This window comes from Metopolophium dirhodum, chromosome 4, assembly GCF_019925205.1.
Source record: "Metopolophium dirhodum isolate CAU chromosome 4, ASM1992520v1, whole genome shotgun sequence".
NCBI lineage: Eukaryota > Metazoa > Arthropoda > Insecta > Hemiptera > Aphididae > Metopolophium > Metopolophium dirhodum.
Window position 1 is genome coordinate 35,373,385 of NC_083563.1, and position 16,016 is coordinate 35,389,400.

At 31.2% G+C, this 16,016-nt stretch overlaps 3 protein-coding genes and 1 long non-coding RNA gene across 7 annotated transcripts; 2 read left to right on the plus strand and 2 right to left on the minus strand.

Moving 5' to 3' along the window:
- The first annotated feature begins 234 nt into the window (after nucleotides 1–234).
- LOC132943948 (uncharacterized) lies at nucleotides 235–1,137 on the plus strand. 2 transcript variants are annotated; one of them, XR_009664397.1, is made up of 4 exons: nucleotides 235–424; nucleotides 487–625; nucleotides 726–843; nucleotides 939–1,137. It is a non-coding gene; the product is annotated as an uncharacterized LOC132943948 (long non-coding RNA). The 2 variants fall into 2 exon arrangements; XR_009664396.1 differs by having other exon boundaries at nucleotides 235–625.
- A 1,742-nt stretch (nucleotides 1,138–2,879) lies between these two features.
- Nucleotides 2,880–10,287, minus strand: LOC132942622 (zinc finger protein 234-like). Of its 3 annotated transcripts, none has more exons than XM_061011182.1 (11): nucleotides 10,149–10,287; nucleotides 8,219–8,551; nucleotides 7,636–8,155; nucleotides 7,409–7,563; nucleotides 5,344–5,514; nucleotides 5,038–5,279; nucleotides 4,364–4,544; nucleotides 4,044–4,281; nucleotides 3,674–3,970; nucleotides 3,467–3,601; nucleotides 2,880–3,407 (listed from the first exon to the last, which is right to left on the minus strand). In XM_061011182.1, the coding sequence occupies exons 2-11, from the start codon at nucleotides 8,524–8,526 to the stop codon at nucleotides 3,096–3,098; spliced, it is 2,559 nt and encodes an 852-aa protein (XP_060867165.1). In that variant the 5' UTR covers nucleotides 8,527–8,551; nucleotides 10,149–10,287; the 3' UTR covers nucleotides 2,880–3,095. The 3 variants fall into 3 exon arrangements, with proteins under 3 accessions (XP_060867165.1, XP_060867166.1, XP_060867167.1); XM_061011183.1 differs by lacking the exon at nucleotides 10,149–10,287 and adding an exon at nucleotides 9,576–9,911; XM_061011184.1 differs by lacking the exon at nucleotides 10,149–10,287 and adding an exon at nucleotides 9,519–9,534.
- A 90-nt stretch (nucleotides 10,288–10,377) lies between these two features.
- Nucleotides 10,378–13,133, plus strand: LOC132942623 (transcription factor Dp-1-like). The gene is made up of 2 exons (XM_061011185.1): nucleotides 10,378–10,761; nucleotides 11,346–13,133. The coding sequence occupies exon 2, from the start codon at nucleotides 11,375–11,377 to the stop codon at nucleotides 12,773–12,775; it is 1,401 nt and encodes a 466-aa protein (XP_060867168.1). The 5' UTR covers nucleotides 10,378–10,761; nucleotides 11,346–11,374; the 3' UTR covers nucleotides 12,776–13,133.
- A 1,145-nt stretch (nucleotides 13,134–14,278) lies between these two features.
- Nucleotides 14,279–15,926, minus strand: LOC132942625 (cytochrome c oxidase assembly factor 7 homolog). Its single transcript, XM_061011187.1, has 4 exons — nucleotides 15,298–15,926; nucleotides 15,044–15,213; nucleotides 14,809–14,937; nucleotides 14,279–14,741 (listed from the first exon to the last, which is right to left on the minus strand). The coding sequence occupies exons 1-4, from the start codon at nucleotides 15,395–15,397 to the stop codon at nucleotides 14,442–14,444; spliced, it is 699 nt and encodes a 232-aa protein (XP_060867170.1). The 5' UTR covers nucleotides 15,398–15,926; the 3' UTR covers nucleotides 14,279–14,441.
- Nucleotides 15,927–16,016: the final 90 nt, after the last annotated feature.

Consider the following 16,016-nt stretch of genomic DNA (forward strand, 5'->3'; position numbering starts at 1 on the left):
GATGTCATGTATAGATAATACGGGGTTTTTTATTGGAGTAATAATTATATATATAATATATATATAATGTATATGTATAACTTATAAAGAATTGGTTATCTTCCTTTATTACGAGAATCGAGCAAATGGTACAAAAATAGCCCGAAATTCAAACGACAGTCTGCAGAAGTGCAGACTGCAGTGCAGAATGCAGATAACGATTACTTTTTTCCATCGACGCTCGACGAGTAAACATCAACGGTCGGAGTATTATTAGCTCGATTGAATAATAAGTTCGTTTAGTGTTTAGTGTTTACTGTTTACTGTTTAGTGTTTAGTTTTAGTCCGATTTTCGATCGTTAACGACGCGTTTCTGATAATCTTCACAATGAGCAATTCAGATGGAGATCATACTAAAACAACTACAACCGCAAAAAGAAAACATGTAAATATTTCTACATTTTTTTAACAAAAAACATATTTTATTAGAACCAAGTAATAAAATAGAAAACATAAATATTCCGATTCCATCTACTTCTCAACTATCTGAAAATGAACAAAATACTGTTTACACCATAGAAAATAATATTTTAGAACCTTCAACTTGAATTATGGATTGTCAAATGGACCAGAGTTAAAAATGAAGGTAAATATAAAATCTATTATTTATTTTTTTAGTATTATTTATACTAAAATTATTTATATTTAATTTCAAGGAGGTCATATTATACCAATTACTGTCATAGATGGTTTGGATCATTGTCAGGATGTACTATTCCCAAATATTAAAACAATGCTTTTGATTATTGGTTGTCTACCCATCAGTGTTGCATCAGCTGAAAGAAGTTTTTCTACTTTGCGCAGGTATATCTATCTACATTTAAAATTATAATATTAAATTAATATAACCAAATAATCTTATTTTTCTACTAAAATGTTTTCTATGATGTTTAATCTAGGTTAAAGGATTGGTTAAGATCACGAATGTGTCAAGATAGATTGAATGGTTTAGCTTTACTTCATGTTCATAAGGAAAAAGAAGTATCAACAGATAATATCATTGAACGGTTTTCAAAAGTTAAAAAAAGAAATATGGAATTAATAATGTAATATCTATTTTATGTATATTTTTTTTATAAATAAATAGCTAATTTTTGTTGTTAATTATATATCTATATTTTTTAAATGGCTTCAGATAAATATTGATACCAATGTAAACTATTTAAAATTTGTCACTATTGTGAAGAAAAAAAATGATTTACTTATGAGGGACTCAAAAACATAATCTGTAATTTTAAATTTTATATAGATTTAAAAAACAACTAATTAAATTCTTGAACCTCTATTAGCCCCCTCCCCCCTTGGTGAGTGATAAAACCCGCCCCTGGATTAAGGGGAGTCCAGGGGGGCCATGGCGCGATTTTACAATAAAGGCTATAGCTCTGCATAAATCACCTAAAAAAAATTGATGCGAGGAAAAAAGATTGTAAATTAAAATGTATGCAAAAAGTGATACACTATTTATTATTTATTGCTATCAAGCCCGGATTAAGGATCAATTGGGCCCCAGGACACTATACACTTAATGGGCCCCCTTTCAACTTTAACTTCAAAATAATTGTATCATTACATATTAACGACTTTATATTATTGTATAATTGTTTAGTATACAAAAAATATACTGAGTGTATCTTATGCACAGATATCTATATTATAGATAATATAATATAGATATCTGTGATCTTATGTCATTGTACGTGAATTTTTTTTTTAACAATTATGGATCAATGATATGGAATTTCGTTAAAGCAAAAAAAGACGTGTTTCTTTATTTTTAACAGGCAATTTTTTTATAACATTTTTAAACAAGCAGTTGTACCAATAATAAAATTGACTTTATTTTTCCAAATGGTAACCACTATAATTTTGATGGATTCTGGCAAAGTTGTTTTTCTGAACAATTTGACAGTCAAATAATCAATTTTGGTTCGCTAGGTTATCAACTACTATAGTCCTCTAAAGTTTAGTATAATATTATGCATTAATACTTTTAACTGAAATACCTAATTTAATAAAGCTAAATAATTTTTTCTTACAACTACCTTTTTATATACTTATATATAGTTAAATATATATTTAAATATATTGTTACATCGGTAATCTAAAATGCTCAAAAAAAAAAAAAACTAAATTGTTGGCATACATAGTTCATAGGTTTAACCTAACCATACCATTGATTATTAATACTAGTATTTATACCAAACACATATGTCTTCTTGACTGATCATTTTGTATCGATATTTAGGTACATTATACTCAGATTTATTTCTTAAGAATGTTAAATGGGCAAAGGTTATGAAAAATAAATATGTCCAAGTGTGGAACTGTGTACAAGCTATAAAAATAAGGATCATGTTTCAAAATAATGCATATATTTTCAATAAAACGTAAAAAAACATGAATAATCCCTATGTTTTTATTATTCAAACGATTACAACTTTGATAGTATGTAAAATACTATATCAACAATCAAGTACATAATATATTGATGTTTTATACTTTTATCTAAATTAAAATGAAATTTAATTTAATTTTTTTCTTTGTAATGTACAGTAGTCAATGTTAGACATATAGGTGCTAATAAAAAAAGAATAGATAATATAAATTATAAATAAATAAAAAATTTTTCTGACATTTATTAGTATAAAATTGAACAAAATAATTTTACTTCTAAATCATTTAAGTTGTATTAAAATTAAAAATAAGGAAAATATAGGAGGTTATATCACAAGTTAATTTTAAGTGCAACAGCAAGTCAAGTTCATCTTAAAATAACATATTCTAAAATGAACTTAAAGTCAACCAACTATAATCCCTGTATATAATGATCAACAAGTTAAATTCATAAATACAGAAAATGTATTTAATGTAAATAATATGAACATAAAATAAAAATCATTATATTGCATATGCTAAAACTTAGTTAAAATGAAGATAAATATTAAGACTTGAAAAATTAGTTTTCAGTCATCATTATATAAATATATATATTTTTATATTACATACTTAAAATTAGTACTAAGTAATTAAAATTGTAGTTTTTAGAAATTTTTTTGTTATCCTTGCTGTGGTTGAATAATGTTGAACCAATGTTTTTGGTCTTCTCCGTCATCATCCTGTATTTGTATCTGTACTATTTGCACGTTTTCACCATTTATAGTAGCATGTTCAGCAAATGCCGCAGCATCACTTTCATTCAATGTTATATGACGAGTGGCTGGCACTATTAATTGACGATGTTCTTGACCACCAACACTGACAGTAACAGTCTCCATGTGTCCAACATCCACATCCCCGTCATCTCCATGATGATCCATGTTCAACATCGTATGAACATCACCATGTTGGTCAGTCGTTGTGTATTGGATCTATAATATGGGATAATTATAAAAAGAACAAAAGCATTGAATCTAAAATGGTAAATTACTTGATATTTATTATCAACAAGTATTTGCTCAACAGAATTTAAATCATTTCCAAGGTCTTCTTGTTTGCCTGGTAAAAGTATGTGCTCTTTTAATTCTCCAGCAAACAATTTTCTTTCCTCTTCAGTCATGTCACGCTAAATTGTCATTTTTGATACATTAAATTAATTATTGTAATTTAATCTAATCAGTTTAATTTGAATACTAACTAATTCTGTTTGATTTCCTTCAGAATCAACCACCATGGCCAGTTCCATTTCAGTATCGGTAACTGGCATTTGAATGTCTTCTTGAATTTCTTGTATGGTTACGGGACTAGATGCTAGCCGTGGTTGATTAACAACAATAGTATCATTCAAATGACCAGCTTGAGTCATATGATTGTAAAGTAATGGTTTACGCATAAATCCAGCACCACAAACTAAACATTCGTAGGGCTTTTTGTCGCTATGCACAAAACGATGAGCATTTCTATTATCTCTACTGTTGAATGCTTTACCACAAACCTTAATTTAATAAATTTAAAAACAAAATTTCAATATTGTAATTTTAAAAGAAATATTTTTACACTGGTCTTACTTCGCATAAATAAGGTTTTTCTCCTGTATGAATGCGTGCATGTTTTTTAAAATGTTCTGGATAAATAAATGATGCTTGGCAGACATCACATTTGAATGGTCTTTCTCCAGTGTGTGCTGCCTTCATATGGTAGTCTAATAAGCGACGCCTCTTAAAACCTTTACCACAATCTGTACATTTATAACGCTTATCGTCATAGTGGGTAGCTCGTTTATGAGATTGCAAATTACTTCTTTGACTAGATGTGTGAATAATAAAATTTGAATATTTTTTGTCTAATATTTGATAAAATAAAACATATCATAATTAACAAATTATACCTGAATGTTGCTCCACAGAATTCACACTGGTATGGCTTTTCTCCGGTGTGAATACGCTCATGATCCCTAATCTCAGCTTTTCTAGCAAATGCTTTGCCACACATACGACAAATAAATGGTTTATAACCTGTGTGTACAACATAATGCACTTCTAAATTGCGTGCAGTGCCAAAAGCTTTACCTAAAATTAATAAATAATATTAGTTGTAATCAAAATTAAAACATGAAACAAAATAAAATAATATAATCAGTGCTCAGTAATAATATATTAACAATCTAAAAAAAAAAGTTATTAGGTTATCTGAAAAAGGGATAAGAATGAATATTATATGAAAACATTTGAGAAGATACAAATCTACAACAATAAATATAATTTGTACATATTGGGTGATTAGTAGTTTATACCTAAGAAATGTTTAAAATGGATAACGATTATTTTTTGATTAGTTTTATTTATGTAGTATGCTATCTACCCAAAAACTGCATAAATGCAGTATGCTACCTAGGGAAAATATACCTACCTACTCTTATATACGTTATATTTTTACTTATTGTTATTAATCAGTATGTAAAAATGGTTAACCACCATCAACTTTTTTAGTAGGTAGGAAGCTTTTTACGGTAGCTAGCATACTATACGAGTACCGAAAATATATACTTAATTGTACACTTACCACATTTTTGGCATACATAATTTTTAAGTCCCGAATGTGTTCGTTCATGATGTATCAGATTTTGCTCAGTAAGAAAAGCTTTACCACAGTTAATACAAGTAAAGTTTCGTTCACGATTGGTATGTACCTTTTCATGTGCTTTAAATGTATACTTGGAAGTAAAATCTTTACCACAAATTTCACAACGATATGGACGCACACCTGTATGTGTATTATTGTGTTCTTCTAATGTGTTCCGTGACCTATAGAATAATTAATTTTAACACTAATTGTTAGAAATAAATATGATCAATAAACTTTACTTACGCAAATTGCCGGCCACAAGTTTCACAAGTATGATTTTTAGATTGTGGCATATGCATTTTTTTATGTACCCTGAACATACGCACATTGGTAAATACTCTACTGCAAATGTCACAAACAAAGTTACCATCTTCACTATTTGCATGATGTTCTAGATGTTTCATCAGTTCAGGTCTAGAACAAAGCATGCAAAATATTAGATTAGCTAAAAACAAACTTTTATACCTAACCAAAGTCCATCCCATCAAAGCAAGTGTACCTCAAGGCAGAATATTGTTGTCCCTAAGCTGTACAATATTTTCACAATCGATATTCCCCTTTCTAACAACACTAGCCTAGCTACAGCTGATACAGGTGTAATTTCCACTAACCTAGATATAAACACAGCTACAAAAAAACCTGGTTTAAACTATGGAGAATAAATATAAATGAGGACAAATCAATCCGCATCACTTTTAGTCTACGCCTCAACAACAATCCTTCAGTGTTCTTAAACGAACAAATAATTCCAAAGAAAGACTCGGTCAAATATTTAGGTGTTTATCTTGACAAAAGGCTAATCAAGGCAACACATAAAAATCAAAAGAAAACCCTTAAACCTCAAACTACATAAATTTAGGCATCTCTTTAGGTCAAATATTTCACTAGAAAACAAATTACTCGTATACAAACAAATTATTCGCCTGACTATGCCAAAATATCAAACCTAAATATATTTCAATAATTTCAGTCAATTAATTTAAGGCTAATAACAAAAGCTCCATAGTATGTTAGTAATCTTACTTTACACAATGACCTTAATATCTGCACTATACCCATGCCCGCATTTATTATTCAAATTTCCACACACATACTCAGAAAGTTATTATAATCTGTCCTCTGCCACTATTCCCGATAATCCCCTTTGTTGCCTTAATCTGTTGACGAATATAGGCTGTTTATAGAATTTTAGTGATTTTAATTATTTTTATACACATTTCGAACCTATAATGAAATATGTGCTGCCATCTGTCATCTAACTCTTCTAAAAATGTTAACTAGATTAGAACATAATTGTTATATTTATTACAATTATTATTTTCCATATGTATAAGAAGTTGCCTATACCGTCATATTAATTCACTCGTCAAAAGGTTAAACAAAACTGGTCTCAATATTTACTTACTTAGCTTAAATAAATAAACAAAAATAAAAAATTATTATTTTGAAAACAGATTTTAAATGTTTCTATTTTTTTAATATTAATAAAAAAAAAAACCTAACAACTTTTTATAATAATTTTGTATAAACTATAGTTTGAAGTGTAATAGTAAAGAAAACTTTTAGAAATTAATGTTAATAACCGAATAAACTATGTCACAAAAGCGAAGAGTGAAACAAAATATCTGATCATTGCAATACATGTATTACTATACTGTATTATTATCAGTACGATAGTCTTTAACCCAATACTTATTCTGCTTTAAAGGTAGCTTATTAATCGTTCAAACTAACTCATTTTTCATGAAAAGAAGTTGTTATGAAGTATAAAAGGGATTTAATACATTTTAAATAATTTAACTCATCTATAAAGCTGGGATCTCACCACTTAAGTATTTATCTTAATAGATAATAATCACGTAATTTACAAATAAAGTACTCTGATGACTAGTTTTAAACAAGGATGGTTTGATAAGTATATTGGCCATTTATTCACTTGAAACTAGGACTGCCTCCTTCGAAAGAGAAAAAGATCATCACCAAAACATCTCTATAGACTAGACACCATGCCAATAAGCTAATACACCTAATACTTGAGTTGTGAAAAGATAGGTAATGTAATGTAAGTAGGTAAAATTCTGAGCCTTATAACCTATTTTCAGGAACTGCAAGTGATAAATATTTATTTTTAAGTACATGAGTCATCAGGACATGACATGTGAACTTAATCATTTTGTAAAAAAAATTTAAATAATTGTAATTTTTTATTGTTAATAGGTATCAATTTATTTAAGACTAGTGTTCTTAGTTATAAAATTATGTTAAACCCTCATAAAGGATAGGTAGTTCTGTATAATTTCTATATTACCTTTTAAGGAACTCTTGCCCACATATATCGCAAATAAATAACTTGATTTGATGGACATTTTTGGCATGAATCACAATACCTCTAGCATCTGCTGTAAATTTATTATCTACACTACACAGCAGGCAAGTGTAAACATCTCCATCATGATGAACCAACTATTAGAATAAAATATAGATAGTTAATCTTCAAGTAATACTATAAAAAAAAATATGGTCATACAAACTTACCATTTGCGGTATGAGAATTTCAGGAGTTTTTTTCTTTAGGGAACTTTTAGCCATTTTTTGTTTTTTTGGACTACCAGACTCAGCATCATCATTTTTGGAATCATCAATTCCTTCATAATCTGAATCATCTTCATCAAGTATTGCGCTGCCATCTAGATCATCATCTTCATCAATATTTTCCATCTCAGCATGTAAAATAGATTCCTGTTTGATATCCGCAGGTTGGATCAATTTTTGAGAGCACTCTTCTTCAATATTCATTGAAACCAAATTGTTATCTTTACCATCTTCTTCTAACATTTCAATTAAATTATCTACTGATGAACACTTTTGCTGTTTTTCGATTTCTTTTAAATCAATATCATCATGTAAAATGTCTTCGTTAGAAATAGGTATATCAATAGATTCTTCCTTAATCTTGGGACGCCGTCCTCGTTTTTTAACCGGTTTTGGTGTATCAACTTCAAGTTCAGTATCAATAGTGTCTATTGTATGTATATCTAAACCTTCAGATTTACTCCTAGAATAATAAATTGTTCATTAAAATACATAATATATAAATTATTTTTTTTCAATATATTACTTCAGTGTACGTTGATATTGAGAGGTAAGCTCTAATTTAATGTCAGCTAACCGATCTTCAAGTTCATCCACTTCATTCAAAGATTTAAAACATCGACGGCACACAACAATGGAATGTACATCTTCTGAAGAGAGTATTATACCAAGGACACCATCAATTACCTTAACTACAGTACGATCTGAAGATGACACACGGTGCTGAAATATAGAGATGGCATTTCGAGCTGACACTCCTGTGCTACCATCACAAATTAAGCATGTATTTGATGTCGTTGTTGAAGACCTTTCAAGTTCTAGATCAGTTGCCATGATAACTTCCTAATTTGTTAAATTTCTAAAAAAAATTCAGAAATTCAGTTAGTTACCGCAAGAAACTAATTTTAAAGTTAACAATTTAATGAACTTAAACTGATAAGATTGACCTAATTAATTGTATACTATTTTTATTAGACAATCATTAAAAATACATTGCTAATAATGAGATTGGAACCATGTAGGCAGCAGTTTTAATTATTTAAAATCTAAATGACATAAACTCTCAACTCATATCAGTTGAAAACAATGTACTTAACTCATACAGGAATTTATTCCTATTTTTATATATATTATACTGGATTGAAAACCTCGGATTAGTAGTATGACAGTAAATTGCAATAGAAGTTCAATAATAGTACATAACAGTTCAAACAAATTATAAATTGATTTAAAAAATAACAGAATATATTATGTAAATAATATTAAAAATTCTAATATTTGCAGTCGAACGAGAAAATTATTGGGACATAGTCCTAACATAAAAAAACAAATTAAAAAAAAAATTTAACAAATCCAAACATATTCGGTTAGACTAAAACTATGTACCTACAGCCGAAACCTTTAATGAAGGTATTTGAGTGTAATACACATGAGACGCAAAACTAAAAAAATATTATTATTAATAAAAACAATAGTCCGATTTTCGATAAATATATTTTTGGAGGGAAAAATGGGATCGATGGATATCTAACCACCGCCAACACGAATCACTAACAATAAACAGACTTTTTTGATTTTATTGTTGGAAGAAATCGTTTATCGCGGTATAAATTAACAATAAATAATAGTGAAAATTATGAAATTTTTCAAGGTTTATCATACATTTATACTGAATAAATATGATGTCGCCGTGATCGGGTGTAATAAATCTATCGGACACCTAGAACAGTCTTTGACACAAACTACGAGGGCATACGCATAACAACAACAACGACCGTGTTTCCACACCGTTATGGCCATTAACAACAACATATATAATATATTACAAATTTATCGACGTGACGGACGAATCGCGAAAAGAAAAAACCAAAAGCTCGACAAACCGGCAAAAACTGCAAAACGAATTGATCATTCTTCTAAAAATCTCCGTCGCCCGCCGTTACAGCGAACGGTACGCGTAACGTATCGTCACCGATTTCATAACGACCCGAGGCCGGCGAACACACGTCAAGTCGTCGGTGGGAATTAATGGCTGTTACTGTAAAGACGTCGAGAATGAAAAACTGAAAACGGGCACTGAAATTGTTGTGTCTAGGCGCGGCGTCGCGCCAGCACTCCGCCGGGAACAGTAACCGTCCGGAATCGCGACTACCGGCCCGGAAGAGCTTCGCGCACTTCGCAGTTGGAGTGGTCGGGCGACACCGAACAAATTATGAAATTCACGTTTACACGCGCAATATAGTGGCGCGGGCGAGAAAAAATAACGTCCGTCCGTGTCCGCCGAAAAATGGACAACCTGTAACGGTCGGAACCAAAGTTGCCAATATGATAAAACATTTGCCCGTACAGCATTGTCGTCCCAGTGTTGGCCGACGGCCTCCCGTCCCCATACCAACCAAAAAATAACGCCGGCGACCGGAAAACGGCGGACGAGGTCGCGAACGGGCTGTACTCACCACTGTCCCAGTGCGTCGTGCTCGGTGCTTCGCGTGCTGTTCGGACGGCGTTCAAAGCTCGCGGCGCGTTATGTTCCGACGAAAAAGGCTACTGCGGCGTCGTTGTGACCGTCCGGCGGTCGGCCATTTTGGGTTTCGGTTTTATGTGGCAGGCGGCGTACTGGTGCCCGATCCCCCTCCCCCCGTCTTCGTGCCGGTCGGTGCCTGTGCGTGCGTGTGACTCCTCCGTCCAACGTTGGCGGTGAGCGGCGTAAACAACAACAACAACAACAACAACATCGGCGACTGGCGCAGTCATGAGTGGTTTGATAACGGCGAGGTCTCGCACTACGTTGTGATAACAGCCCGCGCCCGTCGTGGTTACAGGTTTTACTGTTCCATGAAATGCGAGGAAATTTGTTTGCACGTTCGTAATTCGTATTTCGTATTATTCGCCGCCGTCCGGGTCCGGGATCTGAATATCCGATTCCACTTCCGTGTCAATATTCCCAGACCCCATAGTTCCGACGACAGTCCTGACCTATCAACGCCGACCCGTCGCAAATTCGCAACGGCTCTGGTCGAAGTAAATTCACGCCCGGGCTATGCGGTCGAGCAGTCTCAGCACAACCAGGTACGTCGAAACCGGTGCCGGATATCGTCCCGGATGGACTTGTCGCGTGCTTTTTTTTCAAATTTCGATCTTCACGCCGCACGGCCCCGTCCCCCTAACGTTCAGAGCCGCTAAATCTAGATTTCCAGTCGTCCCCTCGATAGTTTAGTCGCTCCCATATCTATATAATCGCTCACACCGTGTTATACCACGTACTTATTACATATATTTATATATAGAACACTTTCACGGTGTATACGGCACGCACGGTTAGAGTTACCCTCGTGGATAAAAAAAAAGAGCCACGAGACCTCCAAAATGACGAAGGCACACTTTGTCATTCGTCTGCAGTCCACAGATTATGCCACCCTCGGGTTTTTTTCTATCAGAAAACCTCAGATTCATTCTAATATCGAATTTCAATTTATTTCAATCATTTTTTGCAAACATGTGACAGATTGTTAACATCATATTCTGACCTTACTCAATATGCGTTCTGCCAAGATTTATCATGCGAGTCAATAAGAACTCAAAATAAAAAATTATGTTGTAGAGTACCGAGGTACATCTAAAAATATTATATAATTATTTTAAATTTTTTACAGATTTTTTATTAAATCAACTTGATATCATCATGTCTGGCACAGTGAAGTATGTAGTAAAAGATCCTTGCGCTAACTCTCAAGTTGTCCATTTACCAACTAGAAATCGTAATGTTGTAAAAGGTGGCCACAGAAAACCAGAAGTCAAGGATCTTATTGAAAAACAGCAACAAAAGCCAATGAGAAAAATTATTAGAATGAGCGATTTAAGAGAAAACAATACTGAAATCATCACTGTTTCTCCAGAATTCTTTGATGACAGTTCATCAGAGATAAAAGAAGAACCTATGTCTGATTCAAGCTATGATGATTTGGAAGTAAATTGTGAATATCAAGAAGATCCCGAGGTCATTGTTGTCCGTGGTGATGATTTAGATCAATCTAGTAGTAGTGATTTAGAATTCATAGAAGACATGAGACATGAAGAACCCAGTAAAAGCAAATTGCATAATGATGTCAACTCTTCTGATGTTGTCGTACGAACAGACATTTTGAACGATTTACTAGAAGGGCGTATGACCAAAACTACTAAAAAACTTCTTGATTCTACTAAGATTTCTTATTTGCCTATGCAGCTAACTCCGAATGAATTTCGTTCTACATTTAATGATAAAAGCCCATTTAAAGTTCGGCCTATAAAAGCTAACAAAGGTTTGAGACATTTCTCCAAAAGAGTATGTGATAAAGTTAAGACTAAAATGGTTACCACGTACAAAGAAGTGGCAGATGAATTAGTGGCTGAATGTGTGGGCAACAGTAATAGCCCAACCTTTTTATATGATCAAAAAAATATTAGACGCCGTGTGTATGATGCCTTGAATGTATTAATGGCTTTAGATATAATTGCTAAGAATAAAAAAGATATAACCTGGAAAGGGTTACCAACTGGATCAATACAAAACAGTGTATATCTTGTTCAAGAAAAAGAAAATCGCCTTAATAGTGTAAAAAGAAAACTTTTAGCTCTTCAAGAGATCATTATGCAAGAAGTAGCTATTAAACGTTTAGTGAAACGTAATCAAGATATGGAAAATGAATTTGGTCCTCCACCTAATAACACATTTGTTAATCTACCCTTTATGGCAATTAGTGCGAATGAAGATACATCTGTTGAAGTAGAAATATCAGAAGACCAAAAACAATACGGAATGAGTTTCAATGATAAATTTAGCATGGTTGACGACACTGAAATTTTGAAAACTATGGGTTTCACTTTAGGGTTGGATCGCGGTGAAGTGAGCAATGAAGACTTGAACGTTTTGAAAACATTAGTACCCAAAGCTTTTGAAAAACACATTGTTATGATGGCTACCAAAAATGGAGAAATGTTTAATGATATCTGTAAGGAATTTGATGAGAAAATTAGGTCTGCTGAAATTGAACAATCTCCTTCAAGGCCCAATATTATTAATAGAAGAAAAAATAAGAGATAAATAAAAAAGTGAGCAATGTTTTTTTTATTTTTTGTTATTATGACAATCATCAAAATGTTGGATGTGTATATTTTTTCTGTAAATAATTGAATGTTAACTAGTTTTAACTTGTACAGATTTAACTATTTTATAAATAATATAGCTATATTATATATATTTATCATTAAATGACAACAATGAGTTTTTAATTAAATTAAATTTGTCAACTTGTTTTATAATCTGTTAGTATAAATATTACATTATCTACTACTTGTTTCCTTGGAAATTAATAACACTACATTTTTATAAGGTTATAAATATTATAAAGTTATGGAATGTCACTTGTAACAACAATAAAATTAAAATCTGTGTAACAATATTTTTTAGATTCTGAGGGAAGAATAACTTAAAAAGCTATCAAGTAGAGCAAAGTAGGAATGTATATATTATAGTGTTGTTGTTTTTTTGTTTGAAAATATATTTTAATTGATATGTCAATTAGTAAATGATTCGGGCGCTAAGCTCTGGTTTAAACATTGAAACAGTTAATAGATAAACATAAAAAAATTATTAAAATTATTTTACTTATAATAATATTATTCTATACAATATACATTATTATTTTTTCCCGAATCGCAGAAAATACATCAATAAACCATATCATAAACACGCACGTACGTGGAACAGATAATTTCAATAATAAAATTGAGTATTTTATTAATAAATAAAAAATAATTATATTGTAGAAATTTAAATTGTTGTGCACTAGTATACCACAAACGTATTCCAACATTCTACAGAAAGTCAGTATTGACTCATAAGTTAATAACAATACCAAACATGATATATATGTTATATGTTCTATAATAATTAAATATTAATAATATAATAAATGTGGTATTTTCACTGAAAATTAATTCAACCTCCTGTATTAAAAATTGTAACATAAATATTTCAAAAAATATACTTATTAATATAGGCTGTCTTTGCCCAGAATAGTTTTTACTTTTTTGTATGCAATGATTGATCATTGTATTCAAATTTAACACATACGTTACACTAAATTTCTTAATGGCGAGATACACCAAACACCTATACAGCTATACTCTAATCGGAATAAGAACATGACCGGGCGGCAGACTGTTTAGCGTCCTTTACGCGCAGCTGGTTTCTTATTGGTTTGCCGCACGCCTTCTGTATGCAAAAGTGGTAGTGGCTACAACGGTATGAGGTGGAGGAAGTTGTTTTAAATGCACGACTGGTCATGATCTCATTCCGATTAAGGTACCCTGTACTGCTGAGCTGTTATTACTTGTCTACTTTTCCCCTTTTTTTGTTAGAAATATTGAAAACAGAATAATTTTATTAAAGTTATTATGATTGACTTATTTATACAATCATAAAAGATTATTTTGTGAAAAATTATGTTTACACTCATTACATTCTAATTGGTATTTTCTTTTGTATAGTTTAACGAATCTATTAGGTGTCATAATGTAAATTAAAATAAAAAAATTTCAAAAATAATGTCTAATAAACAATAAATTAGCTGTTTATTAATATGAATAACAATTATCAATGAACAATGTCATAAATCAGAATAATTTATTTCAAATATATAACTCATCATTTTTGTTTTTTAATGATAACTAATAACAATAATTTTAAAACAATCATAGTAAAACTATTAACTAAACTTTATACCTTTTTCTTCTTTGATTTGTCTTTGTATATCTAATGCTCTTTCTTTATACTTCTGAGCAAGATCCAAATCTTTAGGTACACCATCTCCTTTGTTATACATAATTGATGCATTAACACAACCTTTCAATTCATTTTGATCACAAGCTTTTATTGAGTATTCTAAAAATTTGGGCTTATTAGGTTCTAATCCAATTTCCTCAATGCCAGCAAAATGAATATTGCTGGCTACATAACATGCTTCTGAATGCCTGTTGTTACATGCTTTTTCTAAGTATTGCAAACTCTAAGACAGATAGGTTTCGTTATTTAAATAATTTAATTTAAATTGAGTATTGCCAAAAAAAACTTACTTGAAGTAAGCTATTTGTTCTTTCATCAACATCAGTAATTGAGTCACTGTGATAACGGAGTTTCATTCCAGCAGCAAAACATCCATCAGACCAATTATATTCACAACCTTTCTTAAAATATCTTATCATCTATAAATATAATACATATTTCACAAGAATAATGTTGAATGACAAATGAAACATCAAAAAAAACTTTTATTGGATAGGTATTGACTAAAAACAATATTCTCATTACCTCAGGAATTACTGGTTTGAGATTTTTCAAATTATTTTTTTCCAAATAGGAAGCATACTTATAGCAACTGCGACCGAAGTCCCGTTCATCACAATTTTCTTTATATATTTTGGCTGCCTTATCAGGGTTGTTTTCTATAGTCTCTAAATAATCACCAAGCAACTGACATGCTACAAATCATTAAATGAAACAAATTCTGTTACTACAAATATTTAAAAAAAAAGTAAGAATAAAATAACAGTTTCCGAATTTACTTTGTGCATCTTTTTCACTGAAACAGCCAAATCTATATTCAATCCCTAAGTTTTTAATATATTCCTTAACATCTTCGTCTTTCTTAAAATCATAAGACATTTTTGTTAACAATTTGTTATTACTTGGAACCTACCAATTGCTTATTAAATTACAGACTACAGAGTTAACTCAATTCAATGAACTGATTAAAATTGAAAATATTTAAACTTTGGAAATAGTTTTTAAATTAATCGATTTTAAAAGGTTTATCATTGATTGTGGTTATTGTTATGATATAAACAACATGGTATGATCGCAAAAGTCCAGATTTGGTCCGAGTCCGCGCAAATGTCACTTGCTTACCCGTATTATCATATCGTCATTAAATTAACCTATTAACCTAACCCACGAATTAAGATATACGTATATCTTAATTCGTGACCTAACCTATCCTCTATATTTTGTCATGGTTATTACCAGGGACTAAGAATTAAGATAATGGAGTGGAAACAATCGAAACGATATCATAAATCGTATATTATCTTAAATCGTGGTAAAGATATTATAGTCCGTGTAAAGAACATAAATAGTAAAGGAGCCCGCATAAGGAACCGTAAACATTTTACACCATTTCGTTTCTTTTCTCGCTCACTCTATACCGTGCCCCTGACTAATTCTCTCCCTAATCGCTGTCCATTAGTTTATACAACTATCTAGGTCTATGGATCTTTATCACGAT

Coding starts and splice junctions, on each gene's coding strand:
- LOC132942625 (XM_061011187.1), bottom strand. CDS start 15,397: ATGTCTTATGATTTTAAGAAAGACGAAGATGTTAAGGAATATATTAAA. Junction 14,938..15,043: donor TCAAACCAGTAATTCCTGAG/GTAATGAGAATA, acceptor TTATATTTATAG/ATGATAAGATATTTTAAGAA. Junction 14,742..14,808: donor GAACAAATAGCTTACTTCAA/GTAAGTTTTTTT, acceptor TATCTGTCTTAG/AGTTTGCAATACTTAGAAAA.
- LOC132942622 (XM_061011182.1), bottom strand. CDS start 8,526: ATGGCAACTGATCTAGAACTTGAAAGGTCTTCAACAACGACATCAAAT. Junction 8,156..8,218: donor CAATATCAACGTACACTGAA/GTAATATATTGA, acceptor TTATTATTCTAG/GAGTAAATCTGAAGGTTTAG. Junction 3,602..3,673: donor AAGGAAATCAAACAGAATTA/GTTAGTATTCAA, acceptor ATGACAATTTAG/CGTGACATGACTGAAGAGGA.
- LOC132942623 (XM_061011185.1), top strand. CDS start 11,375: ATGTCTGGCACAGTGAAGTATGTAGTAAAAGATCCTTGCGCTAACTCT.